General features: G+C 44.1%; 2 protein-coding genes across 9 annotated transcripts in view; one reads left to right on the plus strand and one right to left on the minus strand.

The window, feature by feature from the left end:
- The first annotated feature begins 202 nt into the window (after positions 1 to 202).
- Positions 203 to 7,222, plus strand: prkab2 (protein kinase, AMP-activated, beta 2 non-catalytic subunit). 2 transcript variants are annotated; one of them, XM_017422117.3, is made up of 9 exons: positions 222 to 292; positions 1,235 to 1,425; positions 1,570 to 1,752; positions 1,874 to 2,031; positions 2,182 to 2,275; positions 3,909 to 4,023; positions 4,181 to 4,314; positions 4,408 to 4,476; positions 4,620 to 7,222. In XM_017422117.3, exons 3-9 carry the CDS (start codon positions 1,594 to 1,596, stop codon positions 4,695 to 4,697), a joined length of 807 nt encoding a protein of 268 aa, XP_017277606.1. In that variant the 5' UTR covers positions 222 to 292; positions 1,235 to 1,425; positions 1,570 to 1,593; the 3' UTR covers positions 4,698 to 7,222. The 2 variants fall into 2 exon arrangements, with proteins under 2 accessions (XP_017277605.1, XP_017277606.1); XM_017422116.3 differs by lacking the exon at positions 1,235 to 1,425 and having other exon boundaries at positions 203 to 292.
- A 1,701-nt stretch (positions 7,223 to 8,923) lies between these two features.
- The window catches only part of wu:fj49a02 (myomegalin), a 38,216-nt gene continuing 25,331 nt past the window's right edge, over positions 8,924 to 21,808 (minus strand). For 4 of the 7 annotated variants that reach the window (XM_017422223.3, XM_017422224.3, XM_017422217.2 and 1 more), the window contains 26 exons: positions 20,937 to 21,049; positions 20,674 to 20,837; positions 20,295 to 20,547; positions 19,961 to 20,138; positions 19,744 to 19,860; positions 19,391 to 19,644; positions 19,102 to 19,316; positions 18,885 to 19,002; positions 18,641 to 18,758; positions 18,497 to 18,551; positions 17,243 to 17,490; positions 17,061 to 17,165; positions 16,834 to 16,977; positions 16,466 to 16,714; positions 16,251 to 16,382; positions 16,048 to 16,164; positions 15,767 to 15,956; positions 15,556 to 15,677; positions 15,089 to 15,325; positions 14,864 to 14,965; positions 13,846 to 14,063; positions 13,620 to 13,763; positions 13,382 to 13,520; positions 13,060 to 13,106; positions 12,783 to 12,837; positions 8,924 to 11,459 (listed from right to left, as the gene is read on the minus strand). In XM_017422223.3, the coding sequence (XP_017277712.1) occupies positions 11,320 to 11,459; positions 12,783 to 12,837; positions 13,060 to 13,106; positions 13,382 to 13,520; positions 13,620 to 13,763; positions 13,846 to 14,063; positions 14,864 to 14,965; positions 15,089 to 15,325; positions 15,556 to 15,677; positions 15,767 to 15,956; positions 16,048 to 16,164; positions 16,251 to 16,382; positions 16,466 to 16,714; positions 16,834 to 16,977; positions 17,061 to 17,165; positions 17,243 to 17,490; positions 18,497 to 18,551; positions 18,641 to 18,758; positions 18,885 to 19,002; positions 19,102 to 19,316; positions 19,391 to 19,644; positions 19,744 to 19,860; positions 19,961 to 20,138; positions 20,295 to 20,547; positions 20,674 to 20,837; positions 20,937 to 21,049 (3,974 nt within the window). In that variant the 3' untranslated portion in view covers positions 8,924 to 11,319. The remainder of the gene's footprint in view (positions 11,460 to 12,782; positions 12,838 to 13,059; positions 13,107 to 13,381; positions 13,521 to 13,619; positions 13,764 to 13,845; positions 14,064 to 14,863; positions 14,966 to 15,088; positions 15,326 to 15,555; positions 15,678 to 15,766; positions 15,957 to 16,047; positions 16,165 to 16,250; positions 16,383 to 16,465; positions 16,715 to 16,833; positions 16,978 to 17,060; positions 17,166 to 17,242; positions 17,491 to 18,496; positions 18,552 to 18,640; positions 18,759 to 18,884; positions 19,003 to 19,101; positions 19,317 to 19,390; positions 19,645 to 19,743; positions 19,861 to 19,960; positions 20,139 to 20,294; positions 20,548 to 20,673; positions 20,838 to 20,936; positions 21,050 to 21,808) is intronic. The other 3 variants (XM_017422221.2, XM_017422220.2, XM_017422222.2) reach the window with 3 other exon arrangements.

The following is a 21,808-nucleotide window of genomic DNA, read 5'->3' on the forward strand; positions in this document are numbered from 1 at the left end:
GTAGTATTTAAGTAAATATACTTTGTTACTTTACTGTGAATTTTATTGTTTTTATATATTACCCTTTATCAAAACAAATCTTTCAGTTGTGTTTTACATTTATTTTGTTTCGTTTTGTGACAGAAACCGTCCCTCGCCTGTGACGTCTCCGTTTTTTTCCGTTCCTGATTGGTGGGCAGTTGAAACCCTTTTTGTCCTCGGCGCTCGCCGTAGTTGTAGTACCGTTGTGAAGAGGAGCAGACGACGGTCCTTCAGCGGTAACTGCTGTCCTGAGGAGCGTCATCTGGTGTCGGTGAGTGTGTATCCGGTTCTGTCTTTTTTAGTTACACGGTGAAATATACGCCATTAAATTTACTGCACGGTTTGTGTCGCGAGCTTTGACCTCTCAGGAAGTTAGTGGCAGCTAGTTTGTAGCTAGCCGACTTTAACTGTGAGCAGCAGCTAAAAATATTTCTCCCGGGCTGAGCTGAGGTGGGCGGGCACAGCTGAACATCCAGCGGGGAGGCTACACAGGGTTACACCTTTTTATTTGACATTTTAACTCATTTGTGATTTATGTACATGCGACATTCGCTGTTTTATCTGGAACTGTCATCATTATTTATCAGGGGTGAACTGAGGATTCAGTTCATGGCGCCTTGATCGATCTCATAATGGAGATTTTCATTTCAGGGTTTAATGTATTTTAGGGCTTATATAAACACACAATAAATAGCAGGCCTTTTGGGAGCAGTTCATTCTGTTGACTCATTCGGAAATTGTGGTCAATCCTAATCAGATCTGCACAAGTGGTGAAGTAACCTGAGATGCTTATTTGTGTCATATTTAATAATCTCTTCTTAATTGGCTTTCCTAAGATTTAAACTAGATTAAAATGAACTGCTGGTTGTGTCTTAAACAGTTCCTAACTCCAAAACATTTATCAACAAAATGTCTTGAATAATTTACTATAGCTGAATAAAGTTTTTTGTCTTAAAGCTTGTTTGCGAAACATTAGGTTTGATGAAACTAAGAAACACCATAAATTAGGGGGAAAGAACAGATAAACGCAGTATGAATCAAAAGCAAATACATCATAATCTGTATGGAAAGCTTTCTGAATCCGGAGGATCACTAAAATACGTTCTTTGTCAGCGAAGCCACGTTGTTGCTCCCGCATCATGAGACAACGTGACTAATACTTTATATCTGATCATTACTGCAGGGTTTTGTTTAAATGTTTTTTTTTTTTCAGAGCAAAACAGCCCACCACACACGTTACAGCACCTTTCTGCTTCTTTACAATTTATGTGTTAAAACCAGCCGTATGGAAAGAGTGACGCCCCAAAAAATCCTTCAAAGTCACTTTCTTCTAATGTTTACACAACATAATGTAAAGCAGATGAAACCTGTATGTTGTGCAGAAGGCAGGATTTACATCACAAGGTAAAGCAAGAACGTCACAGTTTTTTATTTATGTCTCTGGAAAGTAAAATTCTAATCAGAAATAAAGTTAGTTATGTGGTTTCTGTGGTTTATTGTAATATTTAGATTGTCTTGATTTTTTTTGTTTTGAATTTGTTTCTCCAGTGGCATCATAACCAGTGAGGCGCCATGGGTAACACCAGTGACAGGGTGTCCGCAGATCGCCATGGAGGGAAGGCCCAACGCTCCGACAGCAGCGGGAGTCACAAGGACCAAGAGTCCAGCAGCAAAATGGTGGACAGCACAGATGACCCCAACATCTTCAACACCCACGGACCCGAGTCCAAGGTATACCTCCAACAGTTCAGACTGGATCCCGAGTTGATTTGTCTGCGTGAACGCCTTTCAGGTTTCAAATATTATTCTTCAAACGGCTTGCTGCAGAGATCCGCCTATTTATTGTTTTCAGACCTCAGGGGACAAAGAGTTCACCCCGGACATGGATGACCTGGTTAAAACTGGTCCTCAGGCTCGACCCACTGTGATCCGCTGGGCTGGAGGAGGAAAAGAAGTTCACATAGCTGGCTCGTTCAATAACTGGAACACAAAGATACCCCTAAATAAGAGGTAAAGAGGACGACTTTGCAGAAGACATCTTACAGTTATTGTCTCGTATGAGTGAATCCTGTAGTAATACTGGCTTCAAGAGGTGACATCACTTGTAGCTTTTGCGCCGTTATATGCGCTAAAACGTCCTCTCTTCTTCTTTCTTTGAAGCCATAATGACTTTGTAGCCATTCTGGACCTGCCAGAAGGAGAGCACCAGTACAAGTTTTTTGTGGATGGACAGTGGGTTCATGATCCTTCAGAGGTACAGCTGTCACTTTTTTTTTACGGTTTTGTCATTTTCATAAACATGCAAATGAACTCTGAAGGTTTTTGCATCATCATTCAGCCGGTTTAGCCGCCCTGCATTTTGAATGTGGTCGGTCAAACCACAAGTTAAAGTGTACACTGAGCAAACCTAAGATTGAATCATTGCTCTGAGTTAGTATGTACTGATCACAGAGACAAATAAATAGTTTCCTATTGTTCATGAGGTGAAGCAGATATATTTTTTGCACTCAAATATTGACATTAGCATCCCTATTTTTCCTATTATCTATATTCTTAGTCATGGGACACAGTGATGGGTCAGGCTGTTCTGATATGTCAGGAGAAATTTAAAAAAAAAAACACCACAAAATTCACAGTGACTGAAACACGATGGCCCAAGACAAACAAAACAAAGCCGCCTCCACAAAAAGAATATTTATTTAGACCTACATTTTAAGCTCTCGCCATAATCACCCATAATCAGCTGAGAAAGACAAACAAAGACATCTGTACCGGGCCTGCTTTCTGTGCTTCCAGGCCGAGGCCGGCGTTCATTCACCTGTCCAGTATTCTTGTACAAAAAAGACGCTAATTCACCAGAACAGCACCCTCTTTGTGCTGATTAATGAGAACATTAAACTTGCGTGTTGTGCAAAGTGTGGAGCGTGGCGAGGAGAGAGAGAGAAAGGCTGGATGTTCATCAAGCTGCACTTTTTTTAGGAGTTGTACATAATCCAATAAAAACAAAAATGACTGATTAAAAAGGCCTTCCTTGAATAATAACTGGAAAAGCCTACAAAGCGGGCCCAGATGATTTAATGCGCAAAGTAATTACCTAAAACATTCAAATGGAAAAAAAATATTAAACTATCGATGCATTTATATTCTAACATTTTCAGTTAATTAAACTAATGTTGCATTTTTTTTCATTGCTCGTTGGAATGATTTATAAGATCTCAAAGAGATAATTCTCTGTCCTCTTGGGTCCTTTTTCTTATCAAAGAAGTGATGGCAAGCAGCGAGAGAGGAATAAGCATCTTAACTGGAAAGGACCAGCGTTGCAGGGAAGGGGAGTGACCTTAAGACAGGAACGATTTGTCAGAGAGCTCAAGGTTTATTGTGGCATTACCCCATGACAAGATAAATGTCCAACAGAAAAAAAAAAGATGCCCACTGGCGAGCAGACTGCCGGCTCAGTGAGCTGCTAAATGTGCTTGTGTGTAAATAGTGAGGTCCTGCTCTTTTGCCTGCCCTGCCGAGCGAACAAACAGGAAGTGGTGTGTGTAAGCACTTTGCTTTTGCACTGGTGAGACATTTATTGAAAGTGCAAATTAAATGTCACGGTGACTGTGAACAGTATTCATTAAAGCCTTATTTGGCAACACCGGCAAGACAGCCAGTCCTCCTCTGCAGCTAATACTAGGAAATTTCACCATGTTTGCAATAAAATGCATAAATTATTGCGTGTTTGTTGTCAGTGACTCACCATGTTCTGTGCTGATTAGAAACATGCCACAACAAAGCACAGGAAGTCCAACTTATTATTAGTTGCGTAACAGAAACGGTGATCGGTGCCATCCGGAGCTGCTGGTGATCGCTCCCTCTGGGATCTTTGTTCTGCTTTACAGCCGGTGGTAACAAGCCAGCTTGGCACCATCAACAACCTGATCATAGTGAAGAAGTCTGACTTCGAGGTGTTTGACGCTCTGCAGGTCGACTCTCTGGAGTGCTCAGACACGTCAGGTGAGCCCGCGTTCAGCCGCCGTCACTTCCTGTTTTTCTGTTTCTGATTTGGTCAGCTCAGTTCATCACAGACCTGATGCAGGTCTCCGACACAGCTGGATGTCAAAGTACCAGCACTTGAAGTCTCCCTTTTTTCTTTTTTTTTGTGTCACCACAGACCTGTCCAGCTCTCCCCCGGGTCCTTACGGCCAGGAGCAGTACATCTTTAGACCAGAGGAGCACCTCAAAGCCCCGCCGATTCTCCCACCTCACCTGCTTCAAGTTATTCTGAACAAGGACACCAACGTGTCTGTCAGTGTCTCCAGCTGCCGTTATTACTTTCAAATCTTTTAAACTTTCATCACAGGTCATTTCTCTGTACGCTCTTTGTTCACTCTGCTTCAGTGCGATCCTGCCCTGCTGCCTGAACCCAACCACGTGATGCTAAATCACCTTTATGCCCTTTCAATTAAGGTTGGTTCACCGATGGCCAAAATCGGTCTCATTCTTCAGATGTAGCTGGTAGATGATTAAATCCTGTAAATTTTTATTCGTTTACTCCACGCTGATATCTCGGAGCGTCTTATCTCCATGCTGTGCTTTGTTTTTTTGTGTAGGATGGAGTCATGGTGCTGAGCGCTACTCACAGATATAAAAAGAAATACGTCACGTCTCTGCTCTACAAGCCCATCTGAGCCTCTGCAGCGCCCCGAAAGAGCAGCATGTTTGTATTTGGCTGATTTTTGTTGTTTCTTTATAGCTGTTTGTGATTACATTTCGCCTAATCTTGCACTGAAACACGTTTACAGGTGAGCTGAGCACAAACGGCTGCGGGCGAGGGTGCACTTCAGTCTATATAGGGCTTTATTTTTCAGGGAGAGATAAGACCCGGACTGTTTTCTTTACCTGATAACAACTACAAACACATGAGACTGACTAAACCACTGTGTGTTGTGATTATTTACGAGTTAGTATGCAAAAAAAGAGATCGTTTGGTGCATGTTCTGTAAATCTGTCATGTTTTGTTTTTTGTCAGGTGGAAGACCTGAGTATGAACTGTTTCATAGGATTTTGAATAGTACTGTGTGTTTTAATGGTTTGATTCTTAAGAGCTATTGAGTCTAAAGATGGAGAGGTTGTTTGGTATGTGACCAGAATCAAACAAAAATTTTTTTTTTTTTTCTTTGCTTGATCAGAAATGGCTGCTTTTGTTTGTTTGTCCCGCTCGACCAGCCAGCAGCGAACCAAACGCTCAGATTTTCTTTTCCCAGGGAACGCCTCATAATGAAGCGCTAACTCTTGCACAACGACACAAAGTTAGCTATTTGTAATGCCTGCTAGTTGCAAAAGAAAAACAATAAACAAAAAAGAAAGTCAGGGGAAGTGTACGGACGCGGATAAATCTGTTGGTAACCTTCCACTGTGACCAAAAAGGCCAGAAAGCTCCAGTTTTGTCTCGTCAGTCTCAGAAACTTTGGGGCTCGTCAACATACATTTTGTCAAATTCCTTGTCTGGCTTTTTCGTGGAGCCTTCCTCTTTCTGTGGACGATTTATGAGGCAGATGGTTTGAACTGAAAGTGATTCACTTTGACCTCAGAGTTTAGCTTGAATGATTTTAAAGCTGTTTTTGGCTCTTTTTCTACCATCTGAACTATCGGTTTGATTTAACTGGGGCTGCATTTCCACTTGCGTCCACATCCTTGAACCTTATACTGTTTAATAATCTTGGCAGCTGTGGTCACAGGAGCAGGAAGCTGCTTGGATTTGATCTTGCAGTCTTTACCTTTAACATGGAGATCTATAATCTTCTTCCTGAGCTCCTCAGACAGCTCTGACCTTTGATCTTTCTGCTCCATGTTCAGTGTGGTGCACACAAACACACCAAACCACCCAGTGGCTGCTTGTTCTCTTTAAATAATCTGAAGTTACTGATGGAAAGCTGGAAGGCACCTTTGATACTAATTAAGGTCACTTAGTTAGAAAACATGACTATAATGCAAAGATTAATAATCTCTTTAAGGGCCCCAACACATCTGTTCATTCATTAAAGTATGACATCACTGAAACTAGTTTGTACTTGTGTCACTGAGCTTTAAGGACACTAACAAATGTATCCGTGTCTGTAAGAGGCTACAAAGACTTTCTTTGATGGAAGGTTACATGAATGTACTGTATGTTTCTTTTTACTGACTGCTTTGGATGTTTTTTAGAAGATTTAAATGACTTCACAATTTGGCAAATTGAATGTTTTTAAAAGTGTCAAACATGCTGTTAATGAAAACTCGGAACTGGAAAAAAACCCCAAAGTTGGCTTTGGAAACGGCACTTGGTATTTTTCAGGTATATTTTTATTTATTTATTGAGTGCGTAGATTAAGAATGAGTGGAGACCTGTAGCAACAGACCTAACTGTTTTTTTAGCTTTAAGTGCAATATCGTCCCGTGAAATCACAGCAGCTCGGTGTCCTGCTCTGGGAACGTACTGTTCGTTGGCGCGTGAGCGGAATCTGTTTCATAAACTGAACTGAAAACATCCAGATAAGGAATGTCGGTCAGAAGTGTGTTCAGTTGGAGCATTTTTTAAGCAGGGGCGATGATGTAAGCTCTTAACTATGCAGCTCCCGTCTTGTAGCGTCTCAGATTCGTTTTTTTTAGATTTGATGATCTTGGCTCGTTCCGTTCGCCTGTTTTCAGTTCGGTTCATCAAACAGGAATGTATCGTATCTGTGTTACATATAAAACCTGTCAGTTTCTTTAAGCTGCTTTGAATGTCTGCCGCCTGCTGATAATCATTAACAGGGCTATGATTATAAACTGTTACCTTAAATCCAAGTGTGCAGTTTGTTCACTTGAGTGCTCATAACAAAATATTTAAGCTGTTCTGTAGTTTTTTTTATTTAGAATGTTTTTTTTGTGCTGTAACTGTTTTTGTCTGCATGAAAAATGCTCTAAGTTGTTAGACTCTACATGCAAACGAGGCTCGGATGCTCTGAACGTTGAGCCTTTTCTGTAATGTTTCGTCCTCAGAGTTTTTAAAGATTTACAAGTTTTAACAAAAAGAGTATTAAGAAGTGCCATGGAGTTTCGAAGCTATCACCAAAGCTTGAATTGTGCAGCCGTTTCACGAATGATTTCAAAATGCTTCACAGAGACGGCGTGAGGATCCACTGTACGGAGTTTTACTTGTTTGCAAATAAAGACAGAAATACTGGTCCTAATAGCAGCCTGTGCTCAGTTTTTTTATTGCAGCAGGGCTAATACTGTGGGATTTTTCACTAAACTCAGTGTTTTGTTTTATTCCTCTGCCAATCAGCCAAATTACAGTGTATAGTTCCTGTTCTGGTGTTGAAGAATGGCCAGAGAAATGTTTTTGCTGATGCAGATTTTACTTGTTTGGGAGTTTTGCACTTAACGATTGGATTTTTGTCAGCAGGTTTTTATAATTTACTTCCTTTAACTTGATTAAAACTGGATTGTTAAACCCTCTCTTCAAAACGACTCTCGCAGCCGTCACTATAATGTTAACGTCATCATATTTGTTTTCATTTCTGAGCCCACATCGGTCTGTTAAGTTGGAGGAGCTTGGAAGCAGCCGCAGACCAGGATTCCTCGGCGTGTTCTTGCTTGTCGGGATCTCTGACTCCTCACCTTGTTGCTGGGAGTTCAGCGTGAACCCCGGGCATGTGTCTGCAGACGACGTGCACCGTGACACATTACTGGAGCTGGTTGGCTAAAAGCAGAAATATGCTCATGCATTCATTTAGGTGAATCTATAAAGACACACGTGTGCATTCCTCTTAAATAAGGCGAGCAAAAAGCCATCAGCTTACACTGAGTTTGCTTCACATTTAAAAGTGAAACCTAAAGCCTGAAGCCATGTATGAGCTAAATGGTACCTTGTACCTGGAAACTGATCTTCAGATACCTTACAATACTTGGGCCAATTAGTGGCAGAACAAACGGGTATGCCACAATAAGATTGGACTTTCACTTTCAAAGCACAGAACTTCAAATTCTTCTGCTCATTTTAAAGTTTCCTTATCAAGGCGTCACTCGCTGCTCGCAGTCAACACGGTTGTTCTGTGTAGAAGTGAGCATGTGAACCGCTTCAGTGTCAAGATGTAAAAATACCTCTTTATATTGTTTATTTAGACTTATAAGACTTTAAAGTTTGAGTTGTTTTAGAGGCAAAAACTTGTTCTTGTAGGTTTGAGTGGCTTCAGCTAAGCGGGAACAAAACAACATGAGGAAAGCCTTCAGAAACTGTAACCCGAGGCTCCTGATCAACCTTGACCTTAAAACCCAACAAGGCTGCCCGGTGCGTATAAACCAGTGACAGCTGCAGCAGTAAACCATTTATTTGCACTACTGTGTGTCGCTCTCTCTCTGTACTGCACTGCCTCTGTTAGTGAACATGTAAAAGGCGGAGAGGTGTATAATATCTGCCTGTATTTCCAATAACGGTTAGCCTGGTTACTGGTCGCAGGGATTAGTTAATCCCACTGGTTTTCAGCTCGCAGTCTGAGTTTCAACTTCTGAGGTAAATGGACCACAGCATCGCTCTGTGAGAAATTCTCCAAACCGCACATTTCAAACTCCTGCATGTTCTAGATGTGTTCCTGCTTTAAATGGACGACTTGTTGCCATGCTCCTGGAGAACTTGATGATTTGGTGAGGCGGTGATTAAACCATTTGAATCAGGTGTGTTGGAGCATAAACACCTAAAACTTCCAGGACAGCGGAGCCTTGAGGCCTGGAGTTTGACCCCTCCTTCTCCAAGCTGATTAATCTCACTGCTGTTGGCTGCAGGTAACATATTGACTATTCTGAACTACTCCACATAACCTACAGATAGATTATCCTTCTTTAACAGAAACAACATGTCGGAGTCCACGACAAATTAGAAGAGAGACGATAATCAGAAATTTTTCCAGTGTTTTTATTTGTTCTTTCTCAGAAGTCTCCGTTACTTTTGCCAATACAGCACACCAAAGACAGGATCAATAGGAGTCCTGAGTAGGCTTACGAGTTCATTATGCACACAATCAGAATGAATCTGCACCAATCAGACAGCACTATATACATATGCAACTCAACACCAACAATACTTTGCTTTAATTCGCTGTTTGGTTCTCTTCCTAGAAGCACAGAAGGCTTTGTTTACGCTCTGACAAGGTGCTCCGTGGATTTGGAGCTTTACAATCATTTCCGAAGCTGCCTTTTATTATGAACGGAGTCTTTAAAATTTCCTCCATCAACTTCTGACTCTTTGAAATATTTGGCAACTTTTGTCTTTTTTTTTTCTCCCCCTGGAGGCTGAAGCGTAAACAAAGCCTCGTTCAGCAGAAATCAAGTAGAAGCTTTATCAAGGCCATTTCTACCACTGAGGCTGAAAACGCTCTCAGGCTAAATTTAAAGGCAAGCGAAGCAACGTCAACCAGAGCTTTGTATTATAGGTGACACACGGTCGGTGTAATAAATATCATAAAAGGCATAGTTTGTACTAATCTGATACGACCCATGAGAATAACTGATTCAAAGTGGCTTCATCCTCTAACACACTATAAACCGCAGGAGGTAGAGAAGAGCAAGCGCACACAAAATCAATGATGTTTAACATCAAAATAAAAAAAAACAAACAAAAAGGCGAGCTATTGCACAGCTACCCAGATAATCAACTTTGCCAAAAGCAAATGTTGGATGTTCTCACACGCACTCCCACGTGCACGTCAACACACTCGCAAAAAAAAAAAACGGACTTGAAAGCGGGTTATTTACAGCTCAAAGTGGCACATGTACAGCGGGAAAACACATCAAAATAAACGTGGAGCTGAACTGAGCAAATTGTGGGACACTGATTGGACCAACAGCCTTGCCAAAGTTTGTATGAACTTGATCATCTACGTTGCCGTTGCCATGGGAATGCTTCAGCGGTCGAAACCAAGAGAAATAACATTAAGAAAACAGAACAAAATCGGCTCTGTTGAGTTTTGGTCCAAATAAATATTTTCAGTCAGCTGAAGCAGCTGTCTAACGGTCACCGTCTCTATGGTTCTAAAGGCCTGTAAAAATTTAAAAAAGTCATATTGGTAACCCTGAGGTTGATCCAATCTGGGGTTTTACCATCCACAAGGGTAAGGCAAGTCAGAGTGAAAAGTTCAAAGTTCAAACTTTGGCATTTCTCTGCTCCAGAGTTTCAGTTTTCGTGAACAGTCTCTTTCATGCATGAACACTCGAGGTGTAAGTACAATCATAACACTGGTCTGTGTTCGAACAGGTGAATAAATACGAGTGCGTCGTAACGCGGCGCAGCAGAATCACTGAGGAAACGTTATTGCACATGCTCATACTGAAGTAAGGGACGTGTGTTGAGTCTGGTTCCATCTGAGTTCCTGTTAACGAGAATTCTACTCAGACGGCTCCATCTCCACATTCTTTTATTCATTCATTTAATACCAATAACACTTCTGGGACCTAAAAGAAGCAGTCCAGGACTTAAACAGAACCTTTCTCTGGCACTGCTAAAATATTAATGAACCTTGGCTAATGGCTGACATCTCAGGCTTCCATCCACAAATACAAACACATCTAGTACACAACCTAACTACTGTACATTCCTCCATCAGGTGTAATGATAGCTTATGAAGTCTTTTTTTTTGCATTGCATTTGCAAAAAGGATGTTAATAAAAAACAAGCCACGGAGATTAAAGTTGCAGGTGAGTTGTCTTTGAGTGGGCTGCTCAGATACACAGTTCAAACTCTGTGTACACACGTGTGTGCAGATTTTCTCCCTCAAGCCATTTTCAACATGCACAAACATCTTTTTGTTTTTTTTCCTCATCCACAGGTTGTCCAGCTTTGGGTGGTTGTTCCCAGAAGCAGATGGATGTATCACAGGCAGCTGCTTCTGTAACAAGTCCCCCTGACTCACTGCTAATGTGTGTAGTCATGGGTGACCAGCTAGGACAGATCAATCGGGAGGACGTACGTCACCGAAACCACCAGAAGCACTTTTCAGACGGCCCTTTTGTTGCACACACGACAAGGCAAGCTGCTGACCGTTTCACTAAAAGACAACAACACGCGAGGTGAAGGGGCAGAGAGAGAGAGAGAGAGAGAGAGAGAGAGAGTCACAAACAGGTGGGAGGGTGAGGCTCGAGGAGCAGATTATTCTGCCTGGAGGAGGTACGAAGAGAGGAAAAGATGGAGCTCGGGCGGGTTGGTATGTGGGGCACGAAGGAAGGTGGGTGGAGGGACTTGGCTGGTTTAGCACAGAGGTCAGAGGTCATAGCACTGAGGCTGGTTCTTTAAAAAGTCTACAGCAGGCATTGGCTGCTGCGCTTCCTCGCTGCCAGACGCTGATTGGCCGGCGCCCTGGAGGGTCCAGGAGCTCCGCTGGTCTTCAGGACACCGAGATCAGCAGGCTGGTCTCCGGCAGCACCTCCTGAGTTCTCAGCTGGATGTGGACAGAAAACAGAGACCTGACTGAATCAGTTACAACAATGAGGAGAGGTGAAATGTTAAAGGAATAGTTTGACATTTTGGACAACATGTTTATTTACTTTGCTATTTAGAGTTAAATAGATAGAATCTATAAAACCTGACTAGTATTGTTTTTGTTTCTCTTGCAGTGACTTTATCAAACACTGTTTTTATCCTTCTGTTATCATTTATATTAATATAGTGTCAGGAATTCATATTAAACATGTCTCAAGTTTTACATAATGAGGAAAGTGAGCCTGATAGTTGGCTCGTAGAATTCCTCAGGTGTAGTTTTATCTTATTTTATGCTATATTTTGATGTCAGCTTGTCATACATTTACTGATCTGTCTGTCTCTCTGGAGATCAGACAACACAGCTCAGAAACCATCAAAACCTTAAACCAATCTGAAGAAAGTTTTAAAGGAGCCAGAAAGTTTATGTGACTGATTAACATAATGAACCAATTTCTGTAGATCTCTAGAGAGATAAAAAATGTATAAAAGCATATGTATGAGCATGAAAATAATAAATATTTTAACATGAAAGCACAACATTATTATCAGATATGTGTGAGGTGAAAGGCTCATCATTTCCTGGTTCATACGTAAGATATCTATCTCCTTATAAACAAAGTGAATACATGTTTCCAAAGAAATGTCACACTAGTCGTTTTTAAAACAAAAACACCACGACAGCGAGGTTCGGCTTGTTGAGCAAAATGTTAGTTTTGATGCAGCTGCGATAAGCACTTGCGGATGACAAGCTGAGGATGAGCGATGAGGCAGAGAGCGAAGCAGCTGTGCAGACACGCGACATCACGCGGTGCTTTGGGATGCCAGAGTCGCCGTCGTGGCGTGAACCCGTGACAACGCTCGTCCCTACAGTGAAAGAGCAGCAGTCGAAACATCCCTGATTCTCTGTCGGCACGCACACAGGGTGGAAACTTTACACTGTGAAGTTATTTTAGTCTTCACTGCGGAGCGTCACGGGCTGTAAATAGACTTTGTTGTACATGGGTGTCAAAACAAACTATTAGCTCTTAAACAGTTACTTTCTAAAGTAGTGTTTTGAGATCAATACATGAGGGTATCACCTGCAATAATTCCCATGTCTTAGTTTTGTTGAATGCATGCTAATCAAACAGGCAAAGTTCAGTAAAAATGAAGGTGCTTTGATTGCTACACAGGATAGTAAAGCAGTGACGCTGATATGGTTAGAAAAGCAGGGAAAGTGATGGAAACAAACAAAACAAAGAGACCCTGGGACAATATGTTCCTCGTTTTGTCAGACAATTACCAGCGTAAGGACAGGAAGGGGAGGAGCTCAGAGAGGAAAGTCTCAGCTCGTTCCTCTGGGATGGGGAGGGGTTGGGGGGAAGGAAGGAGGAGAGACAAATTCAGAACGAAGGAGCAAGTGAGACGGAAAGATGGTGAAACTACGACAGGAATATTCCAGACACCAGCAACGTCACGCCACATAACGCTGATAATAACACAATAATATGAAGGTCCAACACAGAAAAATCCAACAAATACCAGCTGAGGGGGCAGAGGAAGCAGAGACGTTTGGTTACCTCTAAATTTGTCCTTGCTTTCTTCAAAACATCACGAGTTCTTGATACTGAAAAAACAAAAAAACAAAGAGAGGGTTTGTTTGTGTTGCTACAGGACAGAGTCAAATTCCAACACACAGTCCTGCCTTATGTGTCCATGTTAACCTGCAGAGATGTGCGTTAAACTTAAGGAATAATAAACCTCCTTGTTTATTGTTTCTGTCTCTGCCACGAAGGGACAAGTTGTGCTCCCTGCTGGAAAAGCTCTTCAGACCTTTTTAGGTCTTTGGTTTTACCCTCACCCTCCCAACATTCTCACGAACCCGCGCACATGAACACTCACACTGGTTGACTATGAAGTGCTCCATGCTCTCCTTGGTGCGGCTGGTGTTCCTCAGTCTTTGCACCGTCCCCTTGAGAACCTCTTCCTGCTCGGATATTCGCAGTTTAAGAGATAAAATCTCCTCTTGCATGCACTGCTCCTACAAACACACACACACAAAGAGCATATGAGTTTGTATTAAAAATGTCGGACTGGACCCCCAGTGAGGTGAGAATACATAACGTTGCGTTCTTCAAACCTTCTTCAGGTTTTGGACGGAGGGATCAGTGCTCGGAAGAGCTGCTCTCCAGAACATCTTCAGCAGAGCTGCTGCTTCCTCCAAGATCTGCCTCAGAGTCTTGGTGTTGAACAGAAGGCTCTTTATGCAGCCATAGTCCAGAACCTAAAAGCAGATCTAAGTTAGACATAAATGTGTGTGAGCTCCCTGTAAAAGTCTCCTCACAGCTCGGATCGTGGAAACAGACCGGCTCTCTGCTCTCTCTCTGGTTGCCCTCCAGCAGCGGCGGGCTGAGGCAGGCCTGCAGGGTGGCCTCCATGCGCTGGACGAGACTCCGGCCCTCTAGGACCTGCTGCTGCAGGGCGCTGAAGTCGTCCACGTGGCCGACAGCGTGGCGACCGTTACGGTTTGCAAACGACCCGTCTGGTGCCTCCCCCTCCAGCTCGGAGTGCGGGTCGAGAAGGTCTGTGTGGGGTGTAACAGAGGTGGATTGGATTTGGGAAGGACTTCTAGATTTATATTATTTTATGCAAAACAGAATTAGTAATGTTTAGAATTTATTAGTTATGCAGTGCAGGCAGATTTAAAACAACAACTAAAAGTACAACCCCAGTTCCAAAATGCAGTGTTTTTAATGCAGTGCTGCTGAGGACCTGAGGATCTCAGGGGTCCAGTGTTGACTTTCAGTCTTAGTATTTGAGCTCAGAAGTGTTTTGAGTTTCCTGAATTCTTTGGATGATGTGAACTACAGATGATGGGATATTCAAAGTCGTCCCAATTTTTTTTCCAATTATTGTTACATTATTTTTAGACACAGTTTTCCCAGACTGGTGAACCTCTGCCCATCTTAACTTCAGAGAGATTCAGCCTCTCTAAAATGTTCTTTTTACACCCAGTCCTCTTACTGATCTGGTGCCAGTTTACCTATTAAGTTGCTAAATGCTCCTCCAGCTGTTTCTCAATGGTACTGCTTACTTTTACAAACTTGTTGCAGCTGTTCCAACGTTTTAAAACTATATATCTTCATTAAACTGGTATCATTTTATAATCATTTAATATGTTTACAATGTTCCACTGTGATTAAAGAGTTTATGAGATTTGCAAACCATTGCATTCTGTTTTTATTCTTATTTTACATAACATCCTAACGTTTTTTGGAATTGGGGTTGTGTTATTATTGCAAAGCAGTTTAGTTTTATTTATGACAAACTGAAACGTGGAAGGCAGATTAAGGTGCTGAAGTATAGTTGCAGTTAAATTCACACCATTTGCAGTGCTATGGCTGTCATCCAGGTCTGAGTAGGGGGGACCAGGAGATCCACAGTTAAACAGACCAATGTCCCTGACTGGTGGAGACGGAGCTGGGTCTGCGGAGCACGCACACACACACACACACACACAAACCAGTCTTGAATACACAGCAGCACAGCGCCTCACAAACATGTTGCGCCGCAGTGTGTCGGGGTTATGTTTAGAAAGCTCCGTCTAACCATGCAGCAGCTGCCGTCTGTAGAAGGTTTCTCTTTGAGGACTGGCCGTGAGGGCAGACAGAGACGGAGTCCGTGGAGACCCACCGCCCAGCTTCTGTTCCAGCTGCTTGTGGAGCTCCAGCTGTTTGAGGGCGCTGTTTTCCTGGACGCTGCTTTGCAGCTGCGCTCGCAGACTCCTCACCTCCCCCAGCAGCTCCCCCAGCTCCACAGGGAGACCTGCCACCTCACACAAGTACCCTGGAGAAGAAAGACAAGTCCCTTTTCTTAAAACTTTGACTGTATGGCGTATCATTTTAGCAAAAAATTTAAACATCAAGCGCTAGAAATGCAAACCTTAACTATTCCTTAACTATTCTCCTATCAGCCACTAGATGGAGCCAATGTAACAAATTTAATAGGAAACTATGTCCATGATAACTTTTAGTTGTAAAATATAAAATATATATATTTTCGGATAATAGACTGACCTTTGTTTGCCTTTGTGCTTGAACACACACGATCATAAACATGCAGTTCACTCTGCAGGGAGTGGATCAGCTCCCTGCTCTCACTCAGCTGCTGCTGCAGCAGAGACACCTCATGCTGGAGCCTGGCGAAGCACAAACCATCATGACTGCATGAAGTAAGAGGAAAAAACAACCCAGAGATTTTATTTTATTTATTTTAAAGCACACTTACCTGTTTGTTTTGTCCTGGCTGGCCTGTCGCTCCTGCCTGAACGTGTGAATCTGCTGCCCCTGCTCCTGAGTGTGAGCCTGAAGGCGTCGCAGCTCCTCCTTCCACTGCTCGGCCTCCAGCTCGGCCTGCTTCAGGCGGGTGTGTGCTGTGAACACCACCTCCCGCAGCTGCACCACCTCCTCGTTTGTGTCTGAGAGGAGAGGGGACACCGGATAGGTTCACGTGCCCCCCGAAATCAAACTATTTTCTGTTCAGTGTCTGTAAGCAGTTCGATGAATCACCTGTGCTGGCCTGCAGGCGAGACTGTAGAGTAAGGTTTTCCTCCTTTAGGACTCTGATCTCATTGGACAGTTGAGTGACTGTGTCCAGGCCCTGAATATAGATGTTTGTTGGTGCTCCTGGACAATAAGAGAAGATTGTAATTATGATGTGAAAGAGACGATTCTCATGGTTGTTATAACTTAAATATAGGAGGATAGATCACCTCCTTCCCGCCCAGCAGAAACCAGTTTCTCCTCCAGCTGCTGTCGGAGCCTCTCGTTGGTTCTGATGGACTCTTCCAGACGCTGACGGAGACACCTCACCTCCTGCAGGTGCTCCTCTATCAAATTCACTCCTGAAGGCATTTAAATGAGTTAAATTGCTAGTTCAAGTTTTTTAAATACAAGGTAAAGCTATATAAACAAATGGGTGTCACACCTGCTTGGCTGCTTCCTGTTTGGTGTCCAGAATAGCCTCTGACTGGCTGAGCAAAGTTCCCCATGTCCCACAAAGGCCTTCCCGATATTAGACCTGAGTCCGAGTGGATGGAGTGGCCGTCTGAGACGCCACCAAGCTGGTACTGTTGAAAGGCATGATGGGACAGCTGGTTGAAGCCGGAGAAGTCGTGCTGGTTTTGAGCACTAGATGAAAGACTGAACAGAGTCTGGTCGTGGGGAACCGGGAAGCCTGCAATCACACACAGGATAGAACGGCTGAGCAGGATACTCACGGGAAAATCCAGGGGGGTCGTTAAAACCAAAACTCAAAGGTTTCAGCCGTGCCACACACTGTTTGCGGCCCCTCACCCCTGTCCTGCATCTGTTTGTACAGCGAGTCCAGCTCTGGGCGAACAGCGATCACAGACAGGGCCCTGGGCCGGGGGTCATAACCCCAGATATCAGGGCCAGGGGAGGGGAGAGAGGGGGAGGAGACGGGAGGACTGAAAAAGGCTGGAGGAGAATGATGGGAAATGAAACATACAGAACAAAAAGTATGAAATAATGTTTTTTTTAGCCATCTTTGTGTCCCATACCTCCAGCTGTCTGAAGGGTCAAACCCACAGTGGCTGAGCAAAGCATGTTGGGACAGCTGCTGGAAGTCTTGAGGAGACCATGAGGAGGAGGGAGAGATGGAGGGACTAGAAGAGGGGTATGAAAGGTGAAGGGATAGGAAGATAGATTTTCTAAAAACAAAAAGAAAAATGAGGCTCAGTACCTTCTGTCTCCGACACGTGTCCGCGCTGCCGCAGCTGCTGCTCCTCCTGAAACTCTCTGGTGTCCAAATCCGAGCCCAGCTCCAGGTCTTCGTTGGTTTGGTACTCATCAGACACCAAGGAGGTCCTGTCCGAGTGGTCAGTGGTCTCAGACAGGGCGTGGCAGCTGGACGGGGTCTCGGGATGCTGCTGCAGTTTGGTGTGCAGCGACTCGATGAGTTTATCTTTCTTCTGCAGCTCCTTGCTCAGCCTGCACGAGGACACAGGATGAGAGTCAGCCACATCTTTCTGAGCAAGCCAAGAGAACAAATGTTTCAGGTTTGCCTGGTGGGACACCTGCAGGTTGTTTATTGAACTGCAGCACCTTACATGACCTGTGAGTGGGGATTAACAACACTTTCCTGGCACTTTTAGCAACCATGTGGAACACTAGTGCGTCACATGACAGGAAACTCACAACTTGACAGGAGTCAAAGCTCTGCAAAATTCATGAGCTAAAGCTAATACCCTCAGCGCACTGAGTGATACCACTGGGTGAGGGTTTGAAAGATCAACTAAATGTTGTATGAAAGCACTAAAACATGTTCCCATACACAACATAATCTTCAGAATGTGCTTTATGGTTGAATCAGGTAGAAAAAGATGTATGCTAATTGTATATTGACTATGAGATTTTTACACAAATCACCATGTTCACACAGCCACAGAATAATAATAAAGGCCTTGAAGGAATGCATATCACCCGTCGATCATCTAATGTGAAGTTATGGATTCAAAGACATTTTGATCAAACTTTGAAAACTCATGCTTGGAGTTTGTGTTGTGAATTACTAATTCAATATCTGTAAAACTGACTGACTTATAGCCATTCTAGTGTTGGCTAATGTTGATTAGCCAACACTTTCTCTTTCTTACTGTTTATTCAATGTCACATGCTGTTTTTATTTATTTATTTATTTTTTTTTTAATTATGTAAAGCACCTTGAAATGCCTTGCTGCTGAAATGTGCTATACAAATAAAATTTGATTGATTGATTGATTAGCTGTGGCGGCCATCTTGAATTGTGTTGTCTCAAAAAGTTAATCAGTCGTCAATATACATTTAATGTTTCTCTCTGCTAATGTCATTCAAATTTGTCCAGTGGTTCATGAGATATTTGCGAACAGACAGATTCCCAAACACACACACACAGACAAACACATTATTGTCTGCCTTCAACATTCAGCAGCGGGCGATACAAATCAAGCCAACGCACCTTAAGGCAAGCAGCTCATGGCCCGTCTTGTCTTCATGGCTCTCTGCCCGCTCCCCTGAAAAACAAGAGGAGAAACGGTGCTTTAGCGAAGGAAGACAAAAGTGAAGTGGGTTTTCTGTGCCGCGATAAGAAGATTTTCCTTACGTCCACTTATCTTGGTGATAACTCTTTGTGCCAGGGCGCTGCTCTGAGCCAGCTGCTCCCTGAAGCTCTGACCCATGTAGTAATCCACGTCGTTGGCCCGCAGGAGCTCTTCGAAGGCCTGAAGGTTGGCGAGAGTTTGAACAAACACGAGAATACGAGGAAGAAATCTTCCCTCCACTCTCATGTCACAGATACAGATACAACATCAACGAATAAAGAACTGAATGAGAACAAGTTGCAGTACCTTGGTGGTGTCTCCCAGGTGTTGCGTCAGGATGTGGCAGACCCCCTGCCCCTCTCTCATCCTCTGCCTCAGGTGGGACAGCTCGCGAGCTTGTGCCTGGATCAAAGAGTTGTACTTCCTGTAAAGAAATCATGAAAATCAAAGAGGCAAAATGATCCAGAGCATGAATAAAGATTGGTTTTAGGCTTTCTCCTCTTTCAAAATCATTTCTTCTCACCCAGGCCAGGTGGCACATTTCTCTTCGTCTTCTTGACCTTTGCCCTCCACTCTGGTCGTCTTCAGCTGAGCCTCAAGTGAAGTAACTCGTTCCATCAGCTCTTGCAGCTCCTTACTGGGCCTGGAACCGGACCGAACCCCCTGGGTGTCGGACATCCAGCCCTCATCCTCCTCCACACCGCTAGGAGCGGGGGACTTCTCAAACGCCCAGTTGACCTAAAAGATGAGCATGAAACAAATGTAGAATAAATCTAAATGACATAAGATGCTGTGGAGTGTGAAGTTAGCACCTTCCGAGGGGTGCGCTCCAGGCTGGAGGCGTAGTCGCTCGTGGCAGACAAGGAGCGGACTCTGAGCTGCAGCCCACGGATCACTTTGTGGCAGTGGGTCAGCTGTGAGCGCAGATCCTGGACCAGATGCTGGAGGGACGCCGCCTCATCCCCCGTTTCGTAAGCTCCTCCGCTGCCAGCGCACCAGCCTCCGCCCACGGCGTCGCAGCTCTGGGGATGGGACAGCGACGTGCACATCTCCAGGTCGTCGAACTCTGAGCAGAGGAGTGAGGGAGAGACGTCCTGAAAAACTGAAAAAATCAGGAGCCCCGAGTGTGTCTTGGTCCGAGAGACACAAGATGCGCTTGAATCACCTGGACTGCTGGTGTCTTCTCGCTCTGCTTCGTTCTCACTGCGGCCGCAGGTCTCATAACCCAGGTCCTGGAGGTCCACCTGCACCTGCTTACTGGCCTGCTGGACAGATGTCTCTGCTGCATGGACACAGAGAGAAGTCAGAACCCAACTGTGGTTTCATGCCTTTCCTAAATTTGTGTCAGCCTCCTTTTGCAGATAAACTCAAGATCAACTCACTGAGCAGATCTCTGTAGTCCTTCAGCTGCTCAGCCTGAGCCTGGACTGTGGCCTCAGACACCATCAGCCTCTCCTGCAGCTCTCTGATCTCAGACCGAAGATGAGCAGCCTGCTCACGGGGACCCTCTTTAATATCCTGGCAGAGCGCCCCCACCTCATTGCTAACCGACTCTACCATCTGCAACAACAAACAGGTTCAGAAACAAAAAGAGGACTCCACAGAAACATCATTTCATTATTTGAACTACCATGTACAACTGAACTCTGTCTACAGCCACAAAAGAGAAAAGCTCCTGTATGTGGGATCACACAACATCAACTGAATTGAAGTTACCGTCTGAGTTTGGTGGGGCGTCAGATCCAGAGAGCACGGCCTCCTGCAGTGCCTCTTCCCCGGCTCGCTGCTCTGACTGACACAAGGAGGGCCTCGCTTCCCAGACACCACCTGAGACGTTACCAACTCTTCGTCCTCCTCCTCTCTTTCTGGGTTCAGATTATTCACCGTGTCCCTCAGCCCCACCACTGCAGGTCGACTTGGAGTTTCTTTCAAAGCCTGGTTCTCCTGCTGCAGCCTCTGCAGGGCAGCCCTAGCAAATAATAATAATAATAATAAAACACAAAGCAACACAATAATGAAAACTTTTCAAACAGTCCAGAGGGGCAAAAGCTCCATCAAAACTGAAGCGTTTCTGAGCAGATGGTGAACTGTGCACCTCATCTCAGCCAGAGAGTTGAATCCATCCTGTTCCAGCTGGGACTGGATTTCTTCAAGCTCAGCTTCAAGTGTCTCCTTAGATTCTTCAAGCTGTTTTATTTCAGCTTTTTGGAGCAACGACCCCCTTACCAGCCCTTCAGTCGCATCTTCAGCTCTTTGAGCCTGCAAAAAAACAAAACATTCAAACTTTTTAAATTCTTGCCGTTCAGTGACTAAACTCTGGTTTAAATCAGATCTGTTTAAGCAGGAAAGGTATTTCACCTGAACAGAGTTCAAACTTCTGCCGCTCACATTGTTGTCATCCTCCTCTATGCTGTCCGTGAACTCCTCACTGCTGCCGTCTTCATCATCTCCCTCCTCCTCTGAACTGAGCTCTGGAAGCACAATAACCATTTAAGAACGACGCGCTTTCTTTAGTTCTTCCCATTTAAATCCTAAACTGCATTTCCCCTTCTTGCTCTGGTTAGTTTAAAACCCTCTCTCGCTCTCCTTCTCTTTCACAGCCTTTCCTTCCACAGATCTGTCTCTGCTCTGAATCACCACTTTGGAAGTCATGGGACTGACGGGAAATGTTATGTCACAGGCTGCTAACCAGCCAAGAACGCCGTGCCTGGGTTGATGGGAGCTGCTCTAAACCCTGAAGCCCTCACACGCAGGCGTTACAGATCCTGCACACGTAGAGGAGTCGGTGCCGATTGTTTTTCCTTGTATCGCATTTCTTTTGTGTTGTGTTACTTAAGGATTGTGTGCAGCGATACAAAGGAAGGGGGAGGAATGTGAGTGGACGTTGGTTTGCAGGAAACGGGTTCAGTGGAAGCGTGACAGAGACATTTTAAAAGGGAAACGGGCTCTAATAACACATTATACAGACTGGATCTCAGGTGGGTTGCTGTGAGTCCACAGGCAATCAGAACTAATGGAATAATTTGGAATCAGAGCGAGTTTGAAGGCACTTATTTTTAACATTTAAACATGTGAGAGATTAAAATCCATGATTTGTGTTTGTCACTAATGAAGGGAAACTTATTGATCGTTTGATGTGCTCTGTAAGGTCAGAGGTTTGACTGTGGGGCTGTTTTCACTCTGTGATGTGTGTTTTCTGTTCGGCCTTACATAGCTGCCCCCCCCCCCCC

This window comes from Kryptolebias marmoratus, linkage group LG20 (genome assembly GCF_001649575.2).
Source record: "Kryptolebias marmoratus isolate JLee-2015 linkage group LG20, ASM164957v2, whole genome shotgun sequence".
Taxonomy (NCBI): domain Eukaryota; kingdom Metazoa; phylum Chordata; class Actinopteri; order Cyprinodontiformes; family Rivulidae; genus Kryptolebias; species Kryptolebias marmoratus.